The sequence below is a fragment of the Calypte anna genome, chromosome 6 (assembly GCF_003957555.1).
Source record: "Calypte anna isolate BGI_N300 chromosome 6, bCalAnn1_v1.p, whole genome shotgun sequence".
Taxonomy (NCBI): Eukaryota; Metazoa; Chordata; class Aves; order Apodiformes; family Trochilidae; genus Calypte; species Calypte anna.
Window position 1 is genome coordinate 16,331,786 of NC_044252.1, and position 27,956 is coordinate 16,359,741.

The 27,956-nt window shown below is 44.7% G+C and overlaps 1 protein-coding gene across 2 annotated transcripts; it reads left to right on the top strand.

Annotated features, from left to right (window-relative positions):
- Window positions 1–19: 19 nt before the first annotated feature.
- Window positions 20–27,456, top strand: TUBGCP2 (tubulin gamma complex associated protein 2). Of its 2 annotated transcripts, none has more exons than XM_030453386.1 (18): window positions 20–78; window positions 2,730–2,902; window positions 4,406–4,534; window positions 4,855–5,031; window positions 7,508–7,664; window positions 9,312–9,519; window positions 10,561–10,760; window positions 11,087–11,276; window positions 12,148–12,293; window positions 13,799–13,979; window positions 15,790–15,970; window positions 16,648–16,820; window positions 18,110–18,238; window positions 18,938–19,058; window positions 23,357–23,500; window positions 24,067–24,195; window positions 25,060–25,223; window positions 27,029–27,456. In XM_030453386.1, the coding sequence occupies exons 1-18, from the start codon at window positions 30–32 to the stop codon at window positions 27,132–27,134; spliced, it is 2,757 nt and encodes a 918-aa protein (XP_030309246.1). In that variant the 5' UTR covers window positions 20–29; the 3' UTR covers window positions 27,135–27,456. The 2 variants fall into 2 exon arrangements, with proteins under 2 accessions (XP_030309246.1, XP_030309245.1); XM_030453385.1 differs by having other exon boundaries at window positions 27–78; window positions 7,505–7,664; window positions 27,029–27,438.
- Window positions 27,457–27,956: the final 500 nt, after the last annotated feature.

Here is a 27,956-nt window from a genome sequence, read left to right on the forward strand (position 1 = left end):
CGGCACAAGGCGGGCAGGGGGCGGAGCGCATGCGCGGAGTTGCACTGCGGCGGGCGGGAGGAGCTGGGGTGCGGGTAGGTAGGCCCGGGGGGGATTGGATGGGATGGGGTGGGGTGGGGTGGGGTAGGGGGTGGGGAGTGGGGGGTGGGAGAGTGGGGTGGGGGAGGGTGGCAGGGGGCGTGATGGGGGGGGTGGGGGGCGTGATGAGCGTGATGAGGGGGTGGTGCTGGCTGGTGATGATGATGATGATGATGATGATGATGATGATGATGGTGCTGGTGCTGGTGATGGTGATGGTGCTGCTGGTGATGGTGTTTGTGTTGCTGGTATTACTGCTGCTGGTGCTGGTGGTGGTGGTGCTGCTGCTGCTGCTGGAGGATGTGGTGCACTCGTGCTGGTGCTGCTGCTGGTGCTTCTGGTGCTGGTTGTGGTGCTGGCTGTGGTGTTGGTGGTAGTGCTGCTGCTGGTGCTGCTGCTGGTGGTGGTGCAGGGGGGGATGTGGTGCGGTGCTGCTGCTGGTGTGTCTGGCTGCTTCGGGACACCCTGGTCCCGGAGCAGGGAAGGCAGAGGGACTCCCTGAGGCAGGCGGGAGGCTGTCTCTAATGCCTCGGCTGTTGTAGGGCCAGTCGGGGTATCTCCGGGGATGGGGATCCCCACGGCTCGGGGCCCCGTTCCGCTCGGGGCCGTGTCACTGCGCTGCAGTTTGTGCCTCTGGGGCTCTCGCCGTGTTCCTCCCAGCAGAGTCCGGCCCTGGCGGAACCGGGACCCCTCTAGGCAGGGGTTGGGTTCCCATTCACATCCTCATCATGGGCAGCAAGCCCAGCTCCCCCAGCCTCTCCTCATGCAGCCTTCTGGAGCTGTTGAGCCTGGAGAAGAGAGACTTCAGAGCACCTTACAGTACCTGAGGAGACTGCAGGAAACCTGGAGAGAGGCTTTTTACAAGGGCATGGAGTGAAAGGGTGAGGGGGGAAGGGTTTCAAATTAAAAGAGGAGAGATTAGATGAGATACAAGGAAGAAATTCTTTGCTGTGGAAGTAGTGAGACACTGCCTCAGGTTTACCAGGGAAGCTATGGCTGTCCCATCCCAGGAGGTGTTCAAGGCCAAGCTGGATGGACCTTGGAGCAGCTTGGTCTAGTGGAAGGTGTGTCTGCCCGTGACTGGAGGTTGGAACTTCTTTGTCTTTAAGGTCCCCTCCAACCCAAACCAGTATGGGATTCATGCCTCAGAACTTGGAGCCCCAATCACTTCAGCAGTCCAAGGGGAAATTGGAGGTTGTTATCAGTGCTCATCCTTGCTGCTGGGGTGCTGGCATTTGAGGTGTCCTGTGGTAGCCAGAGTGGCAGTAGGGATGGCTTTTGGCAAGTTCAGGCAACCCACAATAGGGGTGAAGGGTTTGTGGTGACTGCTCATAGAGAACTTGACAGGCTGGAGATCTGGGCTCACAGAAACCTTTAGGAATCAGAAAAAATGCCTGTGCTGGGTCCTTAGTGACACAATAAACCCCATCAACAGCAGAGGTGGGGTGACAGCTGGTGGGTGTGCAGGGGGACCTGGAGGCCCAGGGCAGCATCATGGGTATGGCCAGCACTGTGCCCTTTTGCCAGCAGAGTTTCACCTGTGTTGGTGAGGGTGTAGCCAGTAAGTAAAGGAAAGGGAATGCGTTGTTCATGACACCACACCTGAAACTCTGGTCAGTGTGGGGACTTCCTTATGAGAGAATTATACTGGAGTATAATACCAGTATAATACTGGTATATAAGCCAGGTGTGAGGGGGCCCTGGCAATGGTGGATGGGGGCAGAGTGTGGCAGGAGAGGCTGGAGGAACTGGGCTTGCTCAGCTGGGGATGAGGTGAAGGAGAACCCAATGGCATCTCCCTCTACCTAAACAAGTCTCAGAGCCGCAGGGTTCAGACTCAATGCTTTGGGTGGCACAGCAAGAACCCCAGAAGCACCAACACAAGCTGCAGTGCAGGAAACCCAGTTGAATATTAGGAAGAGGTGTTTTCACATGAGGATCAGGGCCCTGAATGGTGTGGGGGTCTATATCCATAGAGATATTTAAGCTTGGACTGGACAAGGCTCTGCACAGTCTGCTCTAAATTTGACTCACTTTTGGGTGGAGGGTTGGATCAAGGCTTGCAGATACTCTTTCTTCTAAATGATTCCATGATTGTGGCAAACTGAAAGTGTGTCCATGTGCTTGATATATTCTGAGTCTGTACGGGGTATCACATTAAACTCATGATACTTCAGACTCTTTGTTCTGTGACCATTGTTTAAGTAAATTTTCAAAATTTGGTGTTTGTACATTAATAAATTGAGCAGTAGAATATAAAGACACCTAAATGTGGAAAAAACTACTTTTGAATAACTTCAGAAGCAGCAGCCTGGGTGGGCTGCTGAAGGCAGCAATTGGAGGTGACTGCAGTGTGTCAGTACACAAACCAGCACTTCTTATGATAATACAGTAACTTTTACACTGCCAGTGTGACTTAGAGTGAGAAATCCTCTGCTGGCTCAGCTGTGTTTAGGGTGAGATTTGTGCCAGTATAGTTAAATCAGGCATCTGAGCACCTGTTTTGTGCACTTCTTCCCCTTACATGGATTTGTTTCGGTCAGATACCCTGCAAGTCTTGTTATATAGTCAGGAAATGTTGTTTGTGGGGGTATATTTTCCTTTGCAGCAGTAAAACAAGAACTTGCCACCTTTGGTTCTGTGTCCCTCAGGGCCCGCAGCCTCAGGTGGGAGCATGAGCGAGTTCCGCATTCACCACGATGTGAACGAGCTGCTCAGCCTCCTGCGTGTGCACGATGGGGAGGGAGCTGAAGTCTACATTGATCTCCTGCAGAAGAATCGGACACCTTATGTTACCACAACTGTCTCTGCACACAGTGCCAAGGTAAGCACGGACCAGCTGAGGCAGACGTGTGTCTCAGAGGGCAGGCAGGATGGAGAGCACAGCCCTCCCTAAAGAGAAATTCCAGGCAAACATTCCTCAGGATGATTTCTCTTGGGGAGGGATGTGGCAAACGTTTTCCTTGCTAAACCTTTCTATGAGGTGATGTGACCTCTGTGGATCTGGACATGTACCCCATGGGAGGGGTAATGCCTGTCCAAGATTTTTCTAAGAATGTTGGCATGGTTAAAAAAAAATGGGTAATCTGGTCTGGAATCTTAATTTAGGGTATAAATTACAAAGATTACATCAGAAAAGAAGGTAAAATTGGTGAAAAAACATGAGAAGGATTGTTAGAACTGAAGGGGTGTCACAGCTTAGCACTTTGCGTGGACCAAAAACCAGAGGAGAGAATTCTTCTCTATTACCCCTCCTCCACCCTCCCAAAGGGAAGATAAAAAGGGAATAAGGATGAGACACTTCAAGTTGGAAATTAAAATGGGAACAGATTTATGAAAACGGGAAAGGCAGTAGCACATGGGATAAGGAACAAAAATACAGATGTGTATAAATATACATATACAGCCCCATCTCAATGGTGGCAGGGCTGGGTGCCTGAGGGCCCCATGTGGCAGGGCTGACTCAGGGCAGGGCTCCATGGCTCTGCCCAGCACCTCTGGGCAGAGGTGCCCAGAGGCATCTGAACTCTGCAAGTTCAGATCTTTGTAGCCTGAATGACATATTTGCTTTATTCTTGTACATTATTTACACTGACAGGTACAGTTCATGGGCTTGTAGAAAGATTTAAGTAGGAACCACAGCTGGAGACCTGCAGCCCAGCCCCTTCCTTGCAGCAGGGCCAGCATCACAGCTGCAGCAGACTTCTTAGTTATGTTTTCAAAGATCTCCAGGAGATGCCTCCATCTCTCTGGGCATGTCACTGCTTTCTGCAGAAAGGAGTGTTTCCCCAGGGTCAAGTGGGATTTTCTGTGTTGGGGTTTGTGGCAGTGGCTGTTGTGCTTTGCTGTGCTCCTTAGAGCAGGGTCTGTAACAGCACTGGACAGTGGGCAAGCAGCCCTGCTGTCTCCAGGGCTCTGCACTGGTCTCAGTCCAGTTCATTGATGTCTCTCTTGCTGGTGTGGCTCCCCAAGTGGACCCAATATCCAGATGTTGCTCCATCACATCAGTGCCAGAATCCCTTAGTAAAACTGCTGATAGAAAATAATATTGCTTCAAACTGTGCATGTGCCAAAGGAGCCCTGCTACAGATCCTGTGCTTCTTTTCTCTCCTGCAGTTCCTCCTCCATCACCTATACTGACAGGACCCCTGCTCTCCAGCATAAATGTTAGTAGGAGACCAATGCTGCAGCATTCAGCCCCAAAAACATTCCCTGAAGTACTTTGGCAGCAGCAGCCTGCACATTGTCTATCTGTCCTTGTGCAATGCTATTCTGAATGCTGTGATAATAATGTACATTAAACATTTAATATCAATGTTTTTTACAGGTAAAAATAGCAGAGTTTTCTCGAACTCCTGAAGATTTTTTAAAGAAGTATGATGAGCTGAAGTCTAAAAATACAAGACACCTAGATTCTTTAGTTTATCTACTGTCAAAACTCACGGAAGACAAAGAGGTACGTTTCTTCTTTAGAACTGTCTGTTTTATGGGTATTCAGCCGTAGCAACAATGCAATGACTTTGTGTGCAACACTGTTTCTGGTGATTATGTTCAGCAAAGTTCATTGAAACAAACAGGTATCCAGTTCTAGCATTTACTAAATTATTAAAGCACTACTGAGAACTACACTCCTCTTGATCCCACTAACACGTGGGAAACTGGGACAGAAAAACCTGTGGTCTGATTTAGCACAACTGTCTTACAGTCAGATGGTTTTGTGCTTTGCTGTGTGCTGACCAGCACTCAAAAAATCCTTCCTATTTTGTGTATGTACAGACACTCCAGTATTTGCAACAAAATGCTAAAGAAAGGGCAGAACTTGCAACAAATGCAGCAACCAGTGGCAGCACAAATTTTTCCATCCACTCATCTACTTCCAAGATATCTCTGCAGGAGCTTGAGGAGCTACGGAAGCAGCTGGGCAATGTCACAGCCAACTCCAGTGCACATCAGGTACTGTGTCTTCCCAGGCTTTGGCCACAAAATCTCTCTGCTCGTGTGTATAGCTGGGGTCTTAACTTTTATCATCTAATGGAATTATAAATTATTTTACCTGTGCAGATAATCTGAAAGATCTGAAAATGTATTAGTCAGATTTTATTAAGTCTTTATAGAGTTCTTTATAATATAAAGTGGCCTTTTTCTATTGAAATCATTTAAGGTAAGTCAAGTTTAGGCCGTGACAGTTCTAAGTGGTGGGAGCTGATGTAATTTCATTTTCCCATTTCAAAGGACTGCTTTAAGCTGTGCTGACTTTCACCTGTGGTAGTTCGTCCTCAGGAGCTCAGCAGCCATTGTGGCATGTCCCCATCCTTGCTTGTTCAATCCATGTGGGTACACTCTCACATAACCCTTCCTTGGGTGGACACAGCCATTCCCTCTGCTTAGCTATTTGAGCTCCTGAAATCAATGCTGCAAAGTGGCCACAAAGACAAAAAGAACAGAAAAAAAAACTGCTGAGGAAGTAAACTGTATAATTGCAAGGCACAGGCTTACAAAACTGCTAAGTGTTTTGTTATTAGTTAGGCTGGGAGGTAGGAAGTGTATAAGGGTGAATATTACTTAGATCCCAACTTTTATTTCCTATACTCATTTGTATAAATAACTACCTGTATAAATAACTGTGATGAGTTTACCTTGGCTACCTGTTCTGTCACTTCTCAACAGGGCAAGAGGGAAAAAAATAAGACAAAAAACTTGTGGGTTAAGTTAAGGGCATTTTAGCTGCAGAAGGTACAGGAACAATGGTGAGAAGTGGGGAGAAGGGGAAGAAGATGCTCTGAGATCTGTAGTGAGTGTGCAACTCAACAGTAAGCAAGTACTTCCAAATAAAATTTTGCATCTTAACATTGTCCTGGAGGTTTGTGTCTGTCTTGCCTTCTCTTTGCTGGTCAATAAAATCTAACAGGGGACAATGCTCCAGGCCCTGTGTGTGACTTTCTGAGGATGCTGGCCTCCTAATGGATGCTCAAAAATGGCATGCTGGAGGCTTCTCTCATTTTGTCATGTGAAGAGGAAGAAGTGTCTCTTCTTGTCCCATCTCATTATTCCAAGATGCAACTTCTGTCCCTGGATGCCTGAACCTCCTGCCACTGCTAAGAGGAGCTTGGCTTCACCCATCATCTTGGTACTTGCCCTTCCTGTTGTTGTGGGCTGCTCTTAGACCTTCTGTTAGCCAGACCCAGAAATACCCAGCTGCCCTCACCATGCTTTTTTGGTTGTGTGCTCCAGGTCCAGTACCTGCCCACTGCTACCCATCATCCCTAGCACCAGAGCTGTAGTGCAGGGAGCCCTTGGGTGCAGTTGGCATTCACTGAGCACGAGGATGAGCTTTCTGTACCTCGATGGTTTTGGGCACTGTCATTGCTTAAGATACCAGACACAGGTTCATCGGTATGACAGTGGCAAACTGACACTCTGTCTTGTGGGCTTTGGAGTGCCAGACCAACACATGTGAGCCACATTAGCAGAGAGTTTCATCCAGGCTATCACTGAAGCCTGTAATGACAGCAGTCTAAATTTCTAGTTGCAGTGATTCATGCCCCTGAGACATGCTCTTTGTCACTGGTGCCACAAGTGCTGTGCCATCTTCCCTGTGATTACTTGACACTTTCAGATTATTCAGTGATCTTTTGGTGACTGGGGTTGTTGCTTAGACTCATTTTAGCCCAGAAGTGACCCTGTGCATATCCTGTTTCACATACACATATGTGGAGCTTAAGAAATGGCATTCATGAGCATGTCTCCTTTGTTTATGCTCTTGGGGCTCTAAATGTTCATGTAAGTACATCAAAAGCCTCTCCAGCTGATAATTAACCTTGCACTCCATTTACCCATGTCAAAGAGCATTGGGTAGAAAGTCTTCTGGTCTTTAAGAGCTCGTTTTCTTCACTGACTCCTGTTCAGAGTAAAAAACCAATCATTTTCCATCTGCATGTGGGTGGATTGTCTGGACTGGGTATTATATGCAGCTGTGAGGTGGGTACTGTACATAATTCGAATCCAGAGGTCTTTTGGTCTTTTTTATCTTGGCATCTCCTTGAATAAGATGTTACTGCTTATGGCATGAGTTTGCTGCCATTCATGCAGTGTGCTTTGCAAAGTAGTCAGCTGCCTGGTGGTTGTGGAAGTCCCCATTCTGCTTCCCTGTGTGTGCTCTAGCACCTAAGCTGGTGAGGGGAGCTGCAGAAAAGCCTTATTTGATATAGCCTCCAATATAGAGAAGGCAAACTGTCAAATTTCACCTCTGCAGCACTGAGACCAATAGACTAGATGGTTTCAGGAGAGCACATCCTACACTGCTACTGAAACATCAGCTTTTCTATTTTCTGTTCTCAATTTATTGGTTTACAGTCAATTGCTGTGTAAAATTTGAAGTTTCGTGGACTTTTGAAGATCTCTTTTTCCCCTTTCTCTCTTTTTCCAGCAGCCTCTTGAGCTTACACGAAAAATCCTCCGGGATAAGCAGAAAAAGAATTCTGGTCAGCCCATTCCAGTATTTCCATCCTGGGTGTATGAGAGACCTTCACTTATTGGTGATTTCTTAATTGGCACCAGTTTAAGCACTGACACAACGGTACCTATAGGTATGTGATGTGCAGGGAAAATTGCTTTAACTTTTTATGCTTTGTACTTGTTCAGAAGTGCCTTTCAGATGTTGTGACACTGAGGATGAAAGCAAAAATTGGCTCCTGGTGGTCTTAGGGTTCAAAAAAAACAACCCCAAACTTACTTTGTTAACAGTGTTTGTCCTGTGCTGAATTCCAGCCACACTGTTGATCACAGAATCATGGAATGGTTTGGTTTGACAGGGACCTTACAGATGATGTAGTTCTAACCCCTTGCCAGGGGCAGGAACATCTCCCACTAGACCTGCTTGCTCCAAGCCTTCAACCTGGCCTTGAAGATTTTCAGGGCTGGGGCAGCCACAGCTTCCCTAATGAACCTGGGCCAGTGTCTCATCATCCTCACAATGAAGAATTTCTTCCTAACGTCTAATATAAAACTCCCATCTTCCACTTTAAAGCCATTACCCTTTGTCCTATCACTAAATGCCCTTATAGATCCAGTATAGGTCCATGGAATCTTATCTCTTTTGGAAGTCTCCATGAAATTATACTGTAGGAGTATTGCATCTGTATTCTCAACTGAAATTTGTAGTTTTATCTAAAAAGAGAGTATTTATCAATCCACTCAGCTCAATATCCTCTCTAGTTAGGCATTCTGGTTTGCTGTCCCTACCCTCATCAAAGAAAAAGGACACTAATCTCTCCTTGTTCTATTCTAGCTTTAGGCTGAGGTGTGTATAGTTTCTTATTCATGTATTAGATTTAAGATCTTTTCTGAAAGAGACTGCTGAGTTAAAAACTCATGTTTCCACTCCCCAGGACTGTGGAGGCTCCTACAAGAAACCTGTAACTTCTTGATGTGGATTTGAGCCATGTCTAAGTGGGTCATGAAAACAGTAGGCTCATTCTTGGAGATGCTCTTAGACAGCTTGTCCAGCAGTGCATTTCTGTTGGGACCTTTGGGCTGTGAGGATGAGAGCACATTCTAGCAAGCTCAGGATCATTTGTTCTGTCACATACAATGCTAAAACTGGAGAGGAATTGTTGCCTTGTTTCATGAGATAATGTCTTGTTTCATGAGATAAGCTTTGCTGTCATTAGTGTTACAGCTTCTCTCTGTTCCCCAATTTTCTGAAGCACTTGATTATATTTTGGGTTAAAGTCTTTATGCTTCTTGCAGCAGGTTTGTGGTTGACTGCACTATTCAGAAACCCCACAGTTTGCAGTTCTTCTGCAGCTTTTGCTGTGCTAGTGTTAATCTTTGTGTCTGTACTTGAACTGTTTTCTTAATGCTTGAATATTTCCATGGAGGTGAAGGAGGGGGAATCATTCCTTGGGTCCAATATAACATCCTTTTAGGTGCAAGGATCAACAGCACAAACTCTGGGTGATGGTGAATAGATTGCCCTGTCTACTGGTTTGCTTTGAGCATAAATGAGCAAATGATTCTGTTTTCCTCAAAAGCAAGATAGTTGATTTTGGAGCTGAACCTGGGAGTTTTATTTCTCTATATCCTGATTCAGCTCTGTGTGATCTTTGTTCTCTGTGAAAGGTACCATGTCTTATGTTCATGTTTCATGTTCTAAATTGAAATTATATGAATGGATGATCAGGTAGTAGCACATGTTCTGATTGTGTCCTTTTTTGTCTTCTCTTTGAAAACAGGTACTTTGCCATTAGCCTCCCAAGAATCTATGATTGTGGAGGACTTGCTGTATGTTCTGATTGGTGTGGATGGGAGATACATCACAGCACAACCCCTGACAGGCAGGCAGAACAGAGTGTTCTCAGTTGATCCAAACTTGGACTTGTCCATCAAGGAGCTGGTGACCAGGATTCTTCCTGTAGCAGCAAGTTACTCTGCTGTCACCAGGTACCAAGCTGACTTTTCTCAGAGGAGTTTGTTCTTTGAGCACCAGGTTGTAGATTATCTGTTGTTTTATAGATTATAACTTCCAAGCTTAATTTAAACCTATGGGGATATAAAATAAGAATGGCAATTTCTTTGGATTTGTTTTAGCTACAGTTCTTTTTGCTGGATTTCTCCTCTGTGCTGCCAGTTCACTTCATTCATCTCACCTTGACTTTGTCTAAGCTCGGTCTTGGTACATTCAGGCAAATTGCAAATAGGATATGTCTGCTTATTCTGGTTTGGCTTTCCATATCCTGCTACACATTGCTCTGTTTCCTGCTTTTTGCTCTCCTCTGGGCATCCAGAACTGATACAACCTTTTGTCTGTTTCTGAGCAGGAGAACCTGCTGCTACCTAATTTCTGATAGCTAAGTAGTTGTTAGTTGTCTTAGTATAAGGTACACCTCAGTAACAGCAGATGTTTATTTAGACTTCTGCATTTGATTCCAAGACCTAGAATGTGAGCGTTGAATGGAAAGCATGTTTAGGGTGCTTTTTCTTCTAGTCTCTTTTGCATGTCTCCTTCCAGATGATATGACTCAGAAGCATTTGTCTCCACTAACCCATATGAAGCCATCTTAATCTGGTTGGGTCAATCCCTGCTGTGGCATGAGGTGTCAGCCTCTAGCAACAGTGCTTTCCCCACAAGTCTGGGGAAAAGGAAGCACATTGCTTCCTTTTGAGATCTTTTGCTGTCCTTGTTGCTTGTGCAAAGACAATCACCTTAAAAATCCTGGCTCTGACTTTTTACATTGTGGTTTTGCAGATAATTCTAGTTCCCCTGCAATTTGAGAGGAGATGCCTTCCCACAGCTTTATGTACTAGGGAATGTGGTGGGAAATAGGGAAACACAGAGCAAACCTGCTGTGGAATCAGCGCTCTAGCTGGTGCACTTTCCAGCAAAGTCTCTACTCATGTCCTTGTACAGTTTCCTGAAGATAAAATTCCTGAAAATAATGGAAGGTGCCTTGCCTGAAAGAGTTTCCATTTTGCTTTTTACAGGTTTATAGAGGAGAAGTCTTCCTTCGAGTACGGACAGGTAAACCACGCTCTGGCTGCTGCTATGCGGACTCTGATCAAGGAGTACATGATACTGATTACCCAGCTGGAGCATCTTCAGAGACAGGGACTTCTGTCACTGCAAAAACTCTGGTTTTATATCCAGCCCACAATGAGGACCCTGGAGATTCTTGCTTCACTTGGTAAATTTAAAAAACACAGTAATTTCATTTTGACAGGTTCGTGACAACCTCTTTAAACCGCACAGAGTAGCAACACAGACGGGGCATATGTCATTTTAATTTTATCTTATCTTAAAGACAGAAGGCAAAGAGAATGGATCTTGCCAGAGCACTGCTCTTTTTTGGGGCTGAATCTGTCCTTCAGAGCTGTCATGAGGCATATCTATGCCTTTTACCTCTGTGACTTAGGGTGATCAGCTAATCAACAGTTAACTTCATTCAGTGTAACTGAATAGCTTGTGCAATTGATCAGCTTTGTGTCTTATATCTGTATTTTTAAATTTTAGCTACTTCTGTGGACAAAGGTGAGTGTATGGGAGGATCAACCCTGAGCTTACTACATGACAAGACTTTCAATTACACGGGGGACAGCCAGGCCCAGGAACTCTGCCTGTATTTAACCAAGGCAGCCAGTGTGCCTTATTTTGAAATTCTGGAGAAGTGGATATATCGAGGCATCATTAATGATCCCTACAGGTAAAGAACAGTTAAGGAATGAAAATGAAATGCAAAAGTTAAGAAACAATGTTTGAGTCTTAGACTCCTACTTTTTTAGTGCACCTGTCTCTCTGGTCGAGGTCCTGGGGGCCTGGACCTGGCAGCAGTAGGTGGACAAGGTAGCATCCATTGCAAGGAAGGGGAGCTTCTGGAACATGGTTTAACTGCATTTCTTACTTGATTCAGTCAGTGGTTATAGAGTCAGAGACACTCTCACTTGGGTTTTTTTTTTCCAAATTCAGGGAAATTATATATAGAAGTCAATAGCACAACAGTTCAAATGTGCAGTTCACTCAAATTCCACCTTACCATGCTAGTCTTTTAAGTGTTCTCCACATTCTCTTCACAACAGGGGTGAGCTCTCTTCTCATGGGGCATGAATGTGGTAACTCAGTGAATCTGTTAGTTGTAGTCCACAAATATGCTAACCTGATATGAACAAACTCTCTTGGAAGTTTTCTTTGCTTTTGTAGAATCATTTGAAGCTTTTTGCTGTGTTTAATAATTTATGCAGCATTTCTGTTTCTCACATTTTCAGAATCCTAGGGGGCAAAACTCAAGTTAAAACAGCTAAAATTAATACCTTCCTGATGATGAGAAGGCAGACAAAGGCCAGCTTCCTCACCTTCATACCAATAATGTTTTGACTTGGTTTGGGAACCCTATAGAATTCTGTTTCTGCCATAATGCTTCTCTCCTTCCTAGAAAGACAGACTAATTTCAGTTCTTGATTGGAATGTATTTTCATGAGGTGTTTTTTGTTGATAGATCACATTACCAGTTTACAGGGCAAAAGTGTAATCCTCATTGTACCACTTCCTACTTCTAAACATTTACTTTAACTATTTAGTGAGTTCATGGTGGAGGAACATGAGCTGCAGAAGGAGAAGATTCAGGAGGACTATAATGACAAGTATTGGGATCAAAGATATACTGTTGTTCAGCAACAGATACCTTCGTTCTTGCAGAAAATAGCTGACAAAATACTAAGCACAGGTAGGTCTAAGAAGAATCTTGAGAGAAGCATTACTATTCTTTGTGCCTAGATAAAGTAAATGTCATTGTGCTTTGCCTGCTTATGGTTGTTGAGCTGAATTTCTCAAGGAGTAGAAGAATCAGGTTTAAAAAGAATCCCAGAACCTATAAATAAACCAACATGTGGGAAGGAGTCCTGCACAAGGGGAGCTGTCTGCTTGCTGCTCCATTTCATGGGTACACTTTTCCAGCAGCTAGCTAGATGGAGCTAGACAACTGAGGTTTGAACATGCTGGGTTTTAATCTGAGTGTTTAAGTGGAAGCATCCTGATGGTTGCTACTGTTCTCTTCTGTTAGTACAAAACCCTTCAAAACCTACTTCTGAAGTGTAGCACCAGATCTTCAAAGTTTCTGGCTATCTGGAGAGATGTTTTGCCACCACTGAGAAACATGACCATTTAACATATTTCCCTCAGTGTGATATGAGGTGTCTAATTTGACACAAAACTGGGAGGAGTGGTCAGCTCTCTTGAGGGCAGGCAGGCCCTGCAGAGAGACTCCCACAAGTTAGAGAGATGGGCAGCCACCAACCACATGAAATTTAACAAGGGTAAGTGCTGAATTCTGCACCTGGGATGGGGCAGCTCTGGTGGCAAGGACAGACTGGGAATGAGTGGCTGGGGGGCAGTGTGGCAGAGAGGGACCTGGGGGTCCTGGTTGATGGCAAACTGAACATGAGCCAGCAGTGTGCCCTGGCAGCCAGGAGGGCCAACCATGTCCTGGGGTGCATCAAGCACAGCATCACCAGCCAGTGAAGGGAGGGGATTGTCCCACTCTGCACTGGTACAGCCTCACCTTGAGTGCTCTGTGCTGTTTTGAACACTGCAGTATAGAAAAGACATCCAAAGGAGAGCCATGAGGATGGTGAAGGGTCTGGAAGGGATGATTTCTGAGGAGCAGCAAAGGTCACTTTGATTGGTCAGTCTGGAGAAAAGGAGGCTGGGGGGTGACCTCATTGTAGTCTGTGGCTTCCTCACAAGGGGAAGAGGTGGGACTGGCACTAATTTCTTCACTCCTGTGACTAAAGACAGGACTTGGGGAAATGGTAGGAAGCTGACTCGGGAGGTTTAGGTTGGATATTAGGAAAAGGTTTTTCACCCAGAGGTGAGTTGAGCAGTGGAGCAAGCTCCCCAGGGGAGTGGTCACAGCACCAAACCTGTCTGAGTTAAAGAAGTGTTTGGATGATGCTCTCAGGCACATGGTGTGATCTTGGGGTGCACTATACAGGGACAAAAGTTGGACTTGATGATACTGATGGGTCCCTTCCAACGCAGCAGATTAGATGATTCTTTGGTAATTTAAAATTCTGTGTCATCTTTTGAAAGGTGTCTAACTTCCAGTTGAACTTACACATTTCATATCACATCTTCCTCTCCCAAGGTAGTGATCCAAAAGGTTCCCTCTTGGGTACTGTAGGATGTACAGTAGGTGTTAATATGGGCCATTCTTCTTTTTTTTGCTTCTAGGGAAATACCTAAATGTTGTGCGAGAATGTGGGCGTGATGTTACCTGCCCTGTGGCTAAGGAGGTCATCTATACTTTAAAAGAGCGAGCATATGTGGAACAAATAGAAAAAGCATATAACTATGCTAGCAAAGTTCTTCTTGATTTCCTAATGGAGGAGAAAGAGCTGGTGGCACACCTAAGGTTTGATTTATTTTACTAAATGCATGTTAAATAGATGGGTTCTGGTAGTGAATATATGTTTTTCAAGTTTGTTCTCTTTTCGTGGAATAATATTAATGTACTCTCTTTTTCCATTAGAAAGCTTGACCTGTAACAATATGATTTAATTTATTTCCTGAAGGAAAAATGAAGTATAAAAATAGAAATGTCGGGTGGGAAGGATGTCTGTGAGTCTCTAGACCTACTTCCTTGGAAGGCTGTTGCCAAAACTAGGTCAGGGCAGCCATGGCTTTATTTAGCTCAGCCCCAAAACCCTTCCCTCAGGTATGGACATCCCACACCTCTCATGATTTTTCTGCAGCTGCGTGTCATTCCCACCCAGGACAAGGAGTTTCCTATTATCATCTGGTGTGATCAAGAAGAGTTTAATGTGAATAAGAAATAGGTTGATATCAAGCTTCAGCAAAAATACAGCATGGTTATTGCTCATGCAAACGTAGTGAGCTGGATTATAATATTAGCCTCAAGTTGCAGTACTGTTTTTTCTTAACACTGTCCTTTTTTAAAGTTCATTTTAGTAACCTGTATTTGGATTCATTTAACACGTGCAGCTGACAGCAAATGCTAATTGCATTGTAGCATGCAAACTCCACCTTTCTGTGTGAATCAAGGTTTTAGTTTATTACTGTCTTCAGAAAACAGTAAAAACAAGAATCTTAACTATCCAGCAGACCAAGACAGCTGCAAATAGATAGGAAATTGCAGTTGACAGCTGGTTGTGAGACAGTTGTAGTTAGACTGAGGTTCTTCTTCAAACCCTGTTGCATTAAAAAGGAAGCAAAGAAATTTGGCAGAAAATAAACTGCAGCGTAGTCTCAGATTAAGTGAGAGTACTGGCTCACTCCCTCTCCACCATCCCAGGAATGTTGGTTGGAAGACAACTTCAGGAGGCCTTCAGTTCAACTTCCTGCTTGAAAAAAAACTTCAAGTTTTTGTTTGGCTTTGGCCCCTAGGGTGTGTCAGGAGTAAGTATCTCAGTTTTGTGTCCTTAGTTCACTGCTGGCACTATCATGACTTCCTCATGACTGGGGGAGTTTTCTTGGTTCAAAGGAGCAATGACAATCATGGAGACAGAGGGGCTGAGTATCTCCCAAACTGTCATTGACCAGGTGTCTGCAACCACACTGTGTTAAGGTCCTGTTTTTGCTCTGAATACTGCAGTTCTCATGTGTAATCTTTGACCAGGTGCTAAGTTAATCCACAAACTCTTCTCTGAGCTGTTTACATGCTCATGGTCCATTGCAGTTAGCTCTCCCTGATGCCAAGTGAAAATCAAAGTTTATGCATCCTAGTATAGCAGAAATCAGCACAAGTACCTGGAGTACTTCAAAAAATCAGTACAGATACTTGATCACTCAGGGGAGTCCAAGATTCTGCTCTGAATTGGCAACTGCCTCTTGGCTGGCATGCATTCTGTGGAGGATGGGGTGTTGTGCAGGATAGCAATATGAGCCCTCACCAGTATTGTACCTCATAGTTGTTTTTTTCTAAGGTGCATTTTACAAGGAAAGGAAAGAAAAGAGAGCAGCAGCAGACTTGATCTTCCTGCACAAAAGCATCCTGACAGAGGTGAAAGGGGGACATGCAGAAAAGATTAGTCTCCAAATGGGTAATTTAGGGCTATGTGTTCTGCATGAAGAGGAACATTTTGTGATCAGACCCAGCAGGCTGGCTGAATTGATTGCTTTTGTTCTTTATTTTACTTTGTTTTAATATGGATCAGCTTGGGCTTTAAAAATGTAATCCATTGTGCCTTCATTTTCTTGAGCAGATCTATAAAACATTATTTCCTGATGGATCAAGGGGACTTTTTTGTGCACTTCATGGATCTCACAGAAGAGGAACTTAAGAAGCCTGTGGATGACATCATAACTACAAGGCTAGAGGCTCTGCTTGAGCTAGCCCTGCGAATGAGCACAGCCAACACAGATCCTTTCAAGGATGATTTAAAGGTAAGATTGTCTGTAAGCAGAGAATTGTTGATTCGAGTGGAAGGCCTACCAAGATTTAGGGATATCTGTATGTCTATAAGAACCTGCTGAATGTACAGTGAAGGAAAAGACAACTGATGGCTGTCTTTCTGTAGACCTTTGCTGGGTTCAGTCTTCTTTCATCCTGATTAGCAGCTGGAAGGACCCACCCTGTGTTTTGCTGGCATCTGAACATGGAGCAGGTGCTTTTGCATGGCCTCAGGATGAGGTGGATATAGTAGTGTATAACATTATTCTCAGCTTGGGTGCTCATTTTGAACTACAAGAAAATACCAGGTTAGAAATCCTGGCTATTAATGATTGCATATTTTACAGATGTGACACAACACAGAGGTTGTGCCTGGGGAGTGTGAGATCTGGGGAGTGTGAGATCTGAGCAGACGGACCTTATAGGACACTGAGGGCAAGGGGGAGTGATTAGCAGAGTAGTTTGTTATATTCTGATTTTTACACACTACAGCAACAATTCTCTAATGTCTGCTGCTCCATTCTAGACCATACCAGTCTCTACTGTTTCCTAGGTTGGTCTGATGACCTGAGAGCAGCTCTGATATTTTGCATTTCTGACACACATCTGTTGCTATGCAGTACTGGTGGTTATACTGTGATTTATTTTTTTTTCTGCTCTTCCTTTATAGATTGACTTGATGCCCCATGACCTCATTACACAGCTCTTGAGAGTATTGGCCATAGAAACAAAACAGGAGAAGGCTATTATCAGTGCAGATCCCACAGAGCTCACTCTCAGTGGTCTGGAAGCATTTTCCTTTGACTACATTGTTAAGTGGCCTCTATCTCTTATTATAAACAGGTAAAGTATCAGTCTGCTAAAGATTAATAAGGCAGAAGCTTTTTTATGGGACTGAAGTACATCTCCACTCAGCAATAACCTAGCAAGCTTGTTATCTTTAAAGTGGTGTTACAAGTTATACTAAGGAATGCTTTGAGGTTGCTGAGCCCTGCTTTCTTCACTTGTAGGCTATGGAAAATGGATTGTGTCTTCTTGGAAAGTCAAGCTTTCATTTTAAATGGTGGGAATACATAGGTCAGCTTGGCCCTTGATTTTACCTGTGACTGGTCACCCAATTTTCATTTGTCCATGGCTTTCTGAAGTATTTTCCCTGAGAATATGAACTATCACAAGAAGATTTCCATGCAAGAATCAAGAATTTCTTAAATGTGGAGAGGAGAAAAAAGTACACTTCCTGGTATCCCTGGTTGCAATCTGGAAGGACAGAGACTGTTGCTAGAATTACTATTAGCATAGTAATTTAGCATTTTATCAAGTTGTGAAGAACTGAATGGTTCATTTTTCTGCAGGGATTTGCCCCCTATGTCCCTCACCCTGCTGCTGCTAGCTAGGGCAGATGGGACAAGCTGTGCTCCGTGGACAGGGTGGCAGATGTTGAGTGGTTACCTGTCAACAAGGAGTTTGTCCCTTAATTTCCCCTTTAAAAAATGAGTTGAAACAGTGGGATTTTTCTAATGATGCATTGCTCTTGAAATTGTATTTCTTTCTTTCAAATTGAGTGTGTTAGCTCTGATGGTAGCTCTGGAAGTGAAAATCCTGTTTGGTGAGGCTTCACAAACTGTATGGACTGAAGCTCTGTAGACACCGACCCTGAAATGTCTGAATGCAGACTTGAATCCAGTCCCTGCAGCTATAAATAAGCATCCCCATCTGCTCTGACACTGTATTGCTGATAGGGCAGTGCTGCCTGTAGCTTGGTTTTCAGCATTTTTTTCACCTTTTTGGAGAATCCTGGTGCAGTGTTTTGGTGATCGTAGCAGTCTTAATGCAGTGGGTACCTGCAGGGCTTTCAGCCCTCCATCCAGTGTCTGTGTGGGTGACCTGTCTGCAGGTAGCTCGAGGGAGCTGAAGGAAGAAGCTCGTGATGTGGAGGAGGGACTCCTTGGAGAGAAGTTCTTGGGGATGGTTACCAGTGGTTCAGATTCTTTCAGTGTGGATCTGTGTGTGTCTGAAGGCATAAAGAACATATTGTGTAGAGTCTTGTTGCTTTTGGGCATCCTCAGTCTTCCCAGCTTAGTCTGCCAATCAGAACAGGGCTTAATATGGAAGGTTTTCTCTTTTCATTCCAGGAAAGCACTGACAAGATACCAGATGCTTTTCAGACACATGTTCTATTGCAAACACGTGGAAAGACAGTTGTGCAATGTTTGGATCAGCAATAAGATGGCCAAGCAATTCTCCCTGCATTCATCTAAGTGGTATGGCCTTTTTTCTGCTGGATCAGATGTGAAGGTTTGGTTTTCCTTCTTGAAGAAGGTTGATACGTTGTAACATGGATGAGATCATTTGAACTTGAAAAAGAGCCTTACAAGTTTCTCACAGGCTGAGAGAGGTCAAAATATAACATTCCAGGTTTCAGTAGGAAGTGTTTGCTCAAAGTCTTTATGCTGCTTGGCTCATTCCTCTTTGTTCACATAAAGTTTTGAAAAGGAAGAGATGGTCTTTGGGGTTATCTCATTCTGCACCAGTTAGAGCAGAGGACATCCATGCACATCTAACATTGGTTAAGTGTTCCTTTGACAAGGAAGGCCAGCAGGAAACATGAACCATTTATCTTGTTAAATTTTGCCCTGCTAACAAATGCGAGTCTCATTTGATTGTTACAATTGTAAAATTGCTTTAAAATTAAAATCTTAGTTGAATATAAGAATATACTCAAAAGGAATTGTCCAGTCTGCTGCAGGTTCAAAACTCTGACTCTAAGAGTTGAGGGAAAGCCATTTGAATATGTGGAAAGTAATCAGGGATGGTTTGCATTAACTTTGTAACCTCTCTCCCACTGCAGCAGTGAATTTGCTAGGACAGAAATACTCAGTTCTGTTTGGCTGTGCAGAGCTGTCATAATTCTCCATGGCATCTGCTAACTCTAAGTTTTGTGGGTGTGATTTCTCTCCTAGGTTTGCTGGTGCCTTCACCCTGCGGCAGCGGATGCTGAATTTTGTACAGAATATCCAGTACTACATGATGTTTGAAGTGATGGAGCCAACATGGCACATTCTTGAGAAGAACCTGAAACTGGTGAGTGTGCATGCCTGAGAGAAGTTAGAAGTCTTGGCAGATTCAACATAGGAAAAAAATGCCTAATTTCAGTTACTGCAGGTGTTTGTTAGTTTTGTTAGAGGCACTGAAGTGTCTTATTGCCACACTGCAAGGAGTGCTACAGCTCACACTGCAGTTCTACATCACCTGTCTGTTTTTTTAATCTTACATCCCTGTCCTTTGCTGCATCCTCCTGTCCACACCCAGCTCATTCTCTACACCCTATTATGTGGTGGTGTTTTGCTGAACATCACCATACATGGAAGAAACAAAACTATGAAAAAGGAAGCAGGATGCAGGGTGCAAAGATCCATAAGCTGGTCTAGGCATCCTTGGTTGATCCTTGGCTCTTAAAAGCCAAGTCTGTGGTTTCTCTTCCGTGGAGCAGTCAAGGACTGGTATGTTAGGACTGTGGCTTTCGTTTTTCAGGTCATTGTTCCACAGGTGTGTTCCCACTGCAGGTTGGCAAGGCTGGAGAACTTTTCATTTCAGTGGTTTGTGGGAGGAGCTAAGCTCACTTCCCACTGGTTTTTGTGCCTGATGAGGGGATCTCTGGGCAAAGCCATCGTTGTTCCTTTCACAGAGATCACAGAATTGTCATGGTTTGAAAAGACCTCTTAAGATGTGTCCAACCATCAACATCCTCTCCCCAATAAAATAAATAAAATATATTTTTTAATACTGTATCATCATGCCCACTACAGCATGTCCTGAAGTGCCTCATCTACACAGTTTTTAAATACTTCCAGGGATGGTGATTCCACCACCTCCCTGGACAGTCCATTCCAGTACCTGAGTACTCTCACAGTAAAGAAATTCTTCCTCATATCTAGTCTAAATGTCCCCTGGTGCAACTTCAGGCCATTTCCTCTGGTCCTATCATTATTTACTTGAGAGAAGAAGCCAGCACCCACCTTCCTGCAACCTCATTTTACGAATTTGCAGAGAGCAATGAGGTCTTCTCTCATCCTTCTCTTTTCTTGACTAAACAATACAAATTCCCTCAGCCTCTCCCCATAGGAATTGTTCTCCAGACCTTTCACCACCGTGGTTCCCCTTCTCTGAACTCACTCCAGCAGCTCGATGTCTTTCTCATAATGTGGGGCCCAGAACTGACCACAGTCCCCATGGGCTGACCCCACTGACCACCAGTACTAAGTACAGGGGCACAATCACTGCCCTTCTGGGGCAGTGAGCTGGCTACATTATTCCTGTTACTGGCTAAGAAGCATCTCGGCCACATTCTTGGCCACATGGGCACACTTCTGGTTCATATTCAGATGGCTGTCAACCAGTACCCCTAGGTTCTTTCCACCAGGCAGCTTTTCAGCCCCTTTTCCCTGAGACTGTAGCATTGCCTGGGGTTGTTGTAACCAAGATGTAGGACCTGGCACTTGGTCTTGTCAAACCTCATTTTATTGACCTTGGCCAACTGGTCCATCCTGTCCAGGTCCCCTGGCAGAGCCTTCCTACCCTTGATCAGATCCAACACTCCCACTCAATTCGGTGTCATCTGCACAGCTGCTGAGGAAGCCCTCAGTCCCCTCACCCAGATTGTCAATAAAGATACTGAGCAAGACCAGCACTGAGCCAGACACCCCTGGGGACAAGCTGCCAGCTGCACTGAACTCTGTTGGCTACAACTCTCTGGGCCCAGCCAGGCAACCAGTTTTTAACCCACCAACCAGCACACCTCTCTATGCTATGAGCTGCCAGCTTCTCTAGGAGAATGCTGTGAGAGACAGTGTCAAAGTCCAGGTAGGAAACGACCACAGCTTTTCTGTTTTCCACTGGGCAGGTCACCTGGACATAGAATGGGACCAGGTTGGTCAAGCAGGACCTGCCTTTCCTGAAGCCATGCTGGCTGGGCCTGATCCCCTGGCTGTCCTGCACTTCCGTGGGAGTGCACTCAAGATGAATCTCCATAATTTTTCCAGGCAGTGAGGTCAGGCTGACAGGCCTGCAGTTCCTCCTTCCAGCACTTCCTGTAGATGAGAGTCACATTTGCAATCCTCCAGTCATCTGGGACCTCCCCTGTTAACCAAGACTGTTGATAATTACAGGGAGGTGATTGGTGACCACCTCTGCCAGCTCCCTCAGTACTCATGGGTGGATCCCATCCAGCCCATAGACTTGTCTGGGGTATCCAGGAGGGATCAGGTCTAGGATTGTAAGTATCTCTGCATATTCTTTGCTAGGACTTTTGAAGAAGAAGAGGTTATGTGTCAAGGTCCACCACTGTGTGAGAAAAGTGTACTTGCTTCTTTATTTTGTTCTAAGTTTAGGTTAGCAAAATACAGTACTCAATTAATTTCAGTTGAATCGAGGCTCTTGAACAAATTATCCTGTACTGAGTTCTTCTATACTGATTTCAGGTGGTGTTTCCTTTCAGTCTCTGCTGATCCCAGATGTCCTAGCAGGGACTGTCAAGTGCAGTCTATTGATGGCATCCCCTGGTTAGAAGAGACAACCTGCTGGCCCTTAGAGTTTTTCCTGTCTGAAGATTCCTCTTAGCTGTTGAATTTATCTGCTTCTTCAGAGATTTAGTGGTGTTGACACATTTTAATTTCAGTTCCAAAGATATATTTACCAATTTACACTGTTTCTCAGAAGAGCCCATTCCCAAGAAATGTCTATTGACCAAACCTTCTTGGTAGCCCAAGTGGGCAAATTTTTTCCCCTCACTATGGAACATCTTGGAGGCTCTTAGCCTGCCAGATATATTGAGATAGCTGCTAGAAAGTGACTTTGCTGGCATTGGAGAAAGGTGTTTCCTTGGCTGTATGGTAAGGAGATCTGTCCATGCCTTCACCACACACTTAATTTCTGAAGCCTTGAAGACTGTTGCAGCATTTTCTACCATTGATCTGTACATAAAGGTCTTCTCCAAGCAATAGTGCAACAGTAACAACTCAAAGATGCCCGTGATACAAAAATGTACAGAAGTCATCACTTGAAGCTGAGCATGTTCTTTGGCAAGTTAACAGGTCTCTGGGATGCAATCCAAACCTCACATCCTCATTAGTGTTCTTTGGGTCTTTTAAATCTGTGGGAGACAGAGCATGTCCTCTGCCAGTGCTGGGGCAGGAAAAGTCTGGTTCTAGGCATGGTTGTGATACAGGCACCTGTTAGCTGAACATCTCAACACTGCAGGCTAAATAAGCTATTTCCTGATCACTTGGTTTTGCAGTCTTTAAAATAGCTGCTCACCAGGGGTGACATATCCCCAGCTACTGGGTAAAATCCTTCTTGATTTAAATAAAAAGATCCTTTATTTCCAAACAGAAGATGCAGAACTGGCTCCTTAAACTCCACAGCCTACAGACTAGGGTGGCTTTTTCGTATGTGTGAGGATTATCCTCACTGGCCTCAGGTAATGCCTTCTGTTAATTTTTTATTTGTCAGACTTCTGTCTTGTGCATTCCCACTTAATGTTAAAGTGCTTTTTTCCTAAAAATACAGATAGTATCTTCATCTTGACAAAATCATTGTCTTAATCAACACAACAAGCATCTTCACTGTGTTAAGGGAGCAGCATTCATCCTTGTTCTGTATTAGCTGTTTAAAATGGTATGGGGTTTTTTGGCAGTGATCCTGGCTGAGCAGTGTGGATACCTTGGCAATTGTAGTCTGGTATTCTCAGCTTCAGCACATCCCCAAACTGTACAGAGTGAGAGGGGTTTTTGAATCTATCATTTAAAAGTCAAGACTGGAAGAGCCCATTGAAGTAGGAGGATTGGACAAAAACCTTACAGAATCCTTGCAACACTGCATGTTGCAGTTCTTTATTGTGCTCCCAAAACATATTTTCTGAATAGCCTGTATGTTTTAAGCCTCATAAACATAGTGACATTTATGGTTCCTTGATTTTCTGTAGCTGACTGTAGTGAGATTGTGAAGGTGGGAGTGGGCATGATAAGTAGATTTAAAAGCAAAAGAAGAGCATGTTCATAAAGCAGATAACTGTCCTGAGCCTTGTTTCTTGTGGAGGGTTTGGCTGGTTAAAGAAAGCATAATTTAGTTGAGAAGGTGATGTAACAAATCAAAGGTTTGCCTGTGAAGGGCTATTGAAGGCAAATACGAATATGCAAATACAGTCTCCATCTCAGGGTGTTTCTCAAAGCTGGAAGGGACATGAGAAATACCTCAATGTGCCCTACAGCATGTCTGGAAGGTTCTGTCAGAGGCAGGATGCTATGTTAGAGCTTTAGGCCAGTGCAGCACAGCAGTCCCTGTTTGGTTTTTTATTATTTTTCTTTCCATCTGCCCTGTCACAGGCATCTAATATTGATGATGTCCTGAGCCACCACACAAGCTTCCTGGATAACTGCTTGAAGGACTGCATGCTAACCAACCCAGAGCTGCTGAAGATCTTCTCCAAGTTGATGTCAGTCTGTGTCATGTTCACAAACTGCATGCAGGTATTTACAGCTTCTCCATACTGACCATGCCACTGCCAGCTGCTTTGGGTGCCAGCCAGTGAGGACAGCCCCAGCCCCTTTTGTCACCTCAACCCCTCTTGCATGTGGAAGAGAGACAGCTTCTCCCACTAGCAGCAGGACTGCTCAGAACATCATCCTTTCTCCCACGTGATTTCTGTGGCTTCTCCCTCCACAAAATGCTTTGAGCTCTTTTTCAATGTTGGGATCAGGTTCCTATGAACTGAATCACCTCTCTTCGGCCAGTCCTGCAGCAGAATGTGAGCTGTAAGTTGCAGGGCTCTATAGTTTTGAGCATGATCTTTTGAGGGTCAGGACTGGTGATCGGACCCATGGAGATTAATCTAGCTTGCATCTCAGCCCATAGCTTTGAAAAAAACCACACCTTTCTTTGTGCTTAGGGAGCTTTGTGTTTTAGCATCAAAAATTCAATCTGAGTTAACTTTTATGGGACTTAGCTGCTGCAGGGCTAGGCAGGACTGAGTGAGCCTTTGCCATAATAAAAAAAACCCAGGATCTAACAATTTCCCTAATTCTGCCCTTCCAAGAGGTTCACCCAGAGCATGAAGCTGGATAGTGAGATCACCAGGCTCACCTTAGAGCATGGCACAATGCTTGGCCCAGCAACAGAGGAGGAACGTGCTGAGGAGACTGCCAAGAAGAAGCTGACCAACAAGGTGGGACACAGAGTGGGCAGCTGGGCCCTTCCCTCTCTGAGTGCTGTCTGGGTTGCAGTCTAGTTAGGGTGGCTCTCCTGCATCTTGCAGATAGACCTTCCTAATTTCTAGAGCACCTCTGGCCCCTAAAAGTGATTTTTTATGGAATTTTGGCCATTTCTGAGGGCAGTGTGGAGTGTTGGTGGTGTTCTCAAAGTCTGCTTTGAAGACCCTGTCAGCCCCAGCACTTGTTTTAGTTGCAAGTTCTTCATTGCATTTTCAGCTGTGTAGTGGGAACCCACGTACGTTCTGCAACTCAAGAACTTTCTTATTTCCAGAGCTACCATTTTGTGATGGATGAGCCAATAATTAGCCAGGTGTGACTCTCTGCAGCCCATCCCTTTCCTATCTGGGGTAGCTGTCAATTTTTCTCTACCTAGGTGCACAGACACTGAGTGTCTGACATGCTTTATGGTTAGCAGGCTGGCTCCTGTCCTGCTGAAAGCCCCTCTCTGGCACACAGCCCTAAGGGTCTGTCACCCTGCAAGGCAGGCAGAGCACTCCAGAGGTTACAGCCTGCATTACCCAACACACACTTCCTGCTTCCTGGGTTTTCCTCCTGCTTAAAACAAATGATGACAGCATATATTTGGGGATAACTTTACTGGGATCTGCTCTGGGGTTCTCACATATGGTCACAGCAAGGTTTTTAACCTTAAGGACCTTGCAAGTGTTCAGATTTTTTTTTTTACAGTATCTGAACAACTGTTAAGTTTTATGGCATCATTTTTGTGTGTGCTAAGAAATAGGGAAGGAGAAATTCGCATCTCTTTGGCAAATGTGAGTCAGCAAACACATGGAGCCACTGTGCCTTTGTCTTGCTAGCTTTTAGCAGAGCATGCTGATAGCCTCCACTTGACATCTGGCTTTGAAGCAACCATCAACAAGTTTGATAGCCATTTCTCAACACATCTGCTGGACCTGTTGGACAAACTGAGTGTTTACAGCACCAATGACTGTGAACACAGCATGCTCAACATCATCTACAGGTGAGTCAGTAGTTTCCTGTAGTATGTTGATGGTTATGGTGATTTTTTTTCCAGTGAAAGGGCAGAGTATATATTGCGTACAGCCTTACTTTTAAGAGGCTAGGACTTCCGTGAATATAAAATATTTCAACACAAAGACTTTTTAAGTGCTTGTTCTGTGTTTGTAAGCCTAATAGGTACACTTACATTCTTATGGTGTGAGCCTAGAACACTTGAGATTTACCTTCTTTGTCACTGCTGTCAGCTCAGAAGCAAAAAACAAAGCCATTCTAAACATCCATGAATTTCTTCATGCTGTCTGTGAGTTAGTGCATAGCCTTATTTTCACATGTAAGCAACTAACTCTAAACAGCTCTTAACAGGAGCAGCCAGAAGTTAAGGTAATTTTTAGGTGTTGATTGTTTCCTTTCTGAGGAGAGCCCTCGGTTTACCAGGGAGTACTCTCTGCTTTTAATGGTATTTTGCATCTGAAGTTGTAGTGCCTTGCAGTGGTACATGTGCTGGAATCAGTTGTTGGTGCTATGTAATTTTGTTGCTCAGTGTAACTGGTTAATTGCATTCCCTTGGTACTGTAGGGATTCATGCCCCAACTCCTTTAATTTTTAGTGCAGAACAGAGTAGATCCTTATTTAGTCCTTTTTAGGCTTATAGAGTACTTGAAGCTTTCTCCTAACTTCTTTGTCCTCTGTTTTTAAGTGTAGTCACATTGCTCCTCTGTTTCTTTCTTGTGAACTGTACTTCTTGTTAAGTCTTTGTCATCCTTTAACTTCATCAGCCTGGAACCATGAAGTTCTGTTCACTGCCCTTCTGTACCAGGTGTCTTTTATGGCTGGCTGATAACCCTTACACCTCCACTGGGATGTGCTATGCCTGAAAATAGAGAGAGTTTCTTTGAAGGAGGTCACTGTTCCCTCCTCATGCCATGTCTCTTGAAACTTTCCTTATTCTTATCTAACAGCATCTGACAGAGATTCCTGGCACCAAGGAGGTAAATGAGCCCTGACCTCATACTTGAGTGAGAGTCTGATAAACAGACCTGCCTCAGTGGCAGATTTCCTTTGTACAACATTTAAAGGACAGAAGTACTGTACTTTTAACCAGGAGAGAGCAACAGATAAATTCCATCTGTTGAGGCTTTATTTTCTGCAGTCACCAAAAAAAAAATGTAAGGAACAATTTGTTGCCATTTGTGTAAGGTTATCAAGCAACATGAAACTTAAATATTGTGCCTATTAATTTAGTATTGCAGCAACTTAATGGAGAAATTGAGTAACTTCTGTGTGAGCCACAGGCTTATATTGACTATTGCTTAGTGTTCCCAGGGTACATGTTTTTAAGAGCTGCACATCTTAGTGGCCTTCAGAGTGCAGAGATCTGCCCTAAGGAAGGTCCTGACAGGTGTGGATCTGGGGGGTTTTGCAGTGTAATTGTGAAGCAAACCTCTGTGTCCACCCTGATGGCCTGGGAAGGCTGAGCTGCACAGGGTGGACAGGGTGAGGTGCTCTGTGCTGGGGTGCAGACCCCTTTGCTCTACAGGGAAGCTGCATTCACTTCTTCCTGCAGTGAGTCTTGCTTTGCTTCACACTCCTGATTTCCACCAGCTTTGTCCTAGGAGTCATCTGACCCCATAGAAGTACTTACATGGTGTTTGATGTCCTTGCTGCCTTTGAGCACCTCAGTGAGCATGTGCACTGTGGTCCCTGCAGCCCAGGGGGCTGGGGCCCTGGCCAGGGCATGGGGTGGGCTCTGTGCCATATACAGGCCCCACCCAGCTGCCACAACTTTGGGGTTTTTTTCTCTCTCAGGTTGGACTTCAACGGGTTCTACACAGAGCACCTGGAGCACATGTCTGCTGAGCGTAGCCAGAAGGCAGCTCCCCTGCCTGTCTGCCTCTCTGTGCCAGCCCAGTGAAGCACCTGTCCTGGAGCACCCCATCCTGGAACACCCCATCCTGGAGCACCCCACCCACCCCTCCCAGCTGCTGCCACAGCTCCTGCACCAGCAGAGATCCAGACACTCATTGACTTTGAGCTTTGAGCACTCAACCCCTCTACACTCAAAGTGCCAACAAGAGCTTTGAGGGTTATCCAAGAGAGACATGGGAATATGCAGTGGATTTTCTCTTTTGAGAGGCTTTTGTTAAGTCCTCTTTTTTTTTTTTTTAATTTTTTTTAAACTACATTGTAAAATGATATATTTGTGTGTTGTAAAATAAATGAAAAAAAAATAGACCAGGATTATTTTTTGTGTTAAAAGAACTCAGGGTGCAAATTAGTTCTTTAGGTGCTGATTTTTGTCATCTTACAGAGATCTGGTTCATCTGCTGTGCAGTATTATTTCGGGGGGAGAAGATAGTTGGGGGGCTGCACACATGAAGCTGATGAGGCTGCTCTAACCAACCAGATGGGGTTTGGAGCTGATAAGCAGGAACGTGGTGTTCATAGCACACTGGCTGAATCCTCAGCAGAGGGGACTTCCAGGGGCTCTTGCAGCGCTGTGCAGCCATAAAAACTGCTTCATCCAGTTTTCCTGCCAGCTGTACAGAGCAAGGCTGCTGCAGGGGCTGGAGGTTCCCTGTGGTTCCCCAGCACACAGGACTGCTGACCCTCAGCCCCAGCTGCCACGAGAAGCTGTGACAGAAGACTGGTCACTCCCAGCACTAGCTCAGCTCCCATCATCCTGGTCCAAGCCCAAAAACCATGTCTGCAGGCAACATCAGTGCTTGGGGACCAG

Coding starts and splice junctions, on each gene's coding strand:
- TUBGCP2 (XM_030453385.1), top strand. CDS start 30: ATGCGCGGAGTTGCACTGCGGCGGGCGGGAGGAGCTGGGGTGCGGGTA. Junction 11,277..12,147: donor ATCATTAATGATCCCTACAG/GTAAAGAACAGT, acceptor TTAACTATTTAG/TGAGTTCATGGTGGAGGAAC. Junction 18,239..18,937: donor TCCCTGCATTCATCTAAGTG/GTATGGCCTTTT, acceptor TTTCTCTCCTAG/GTTTGCTGGTGCCTTCACCC.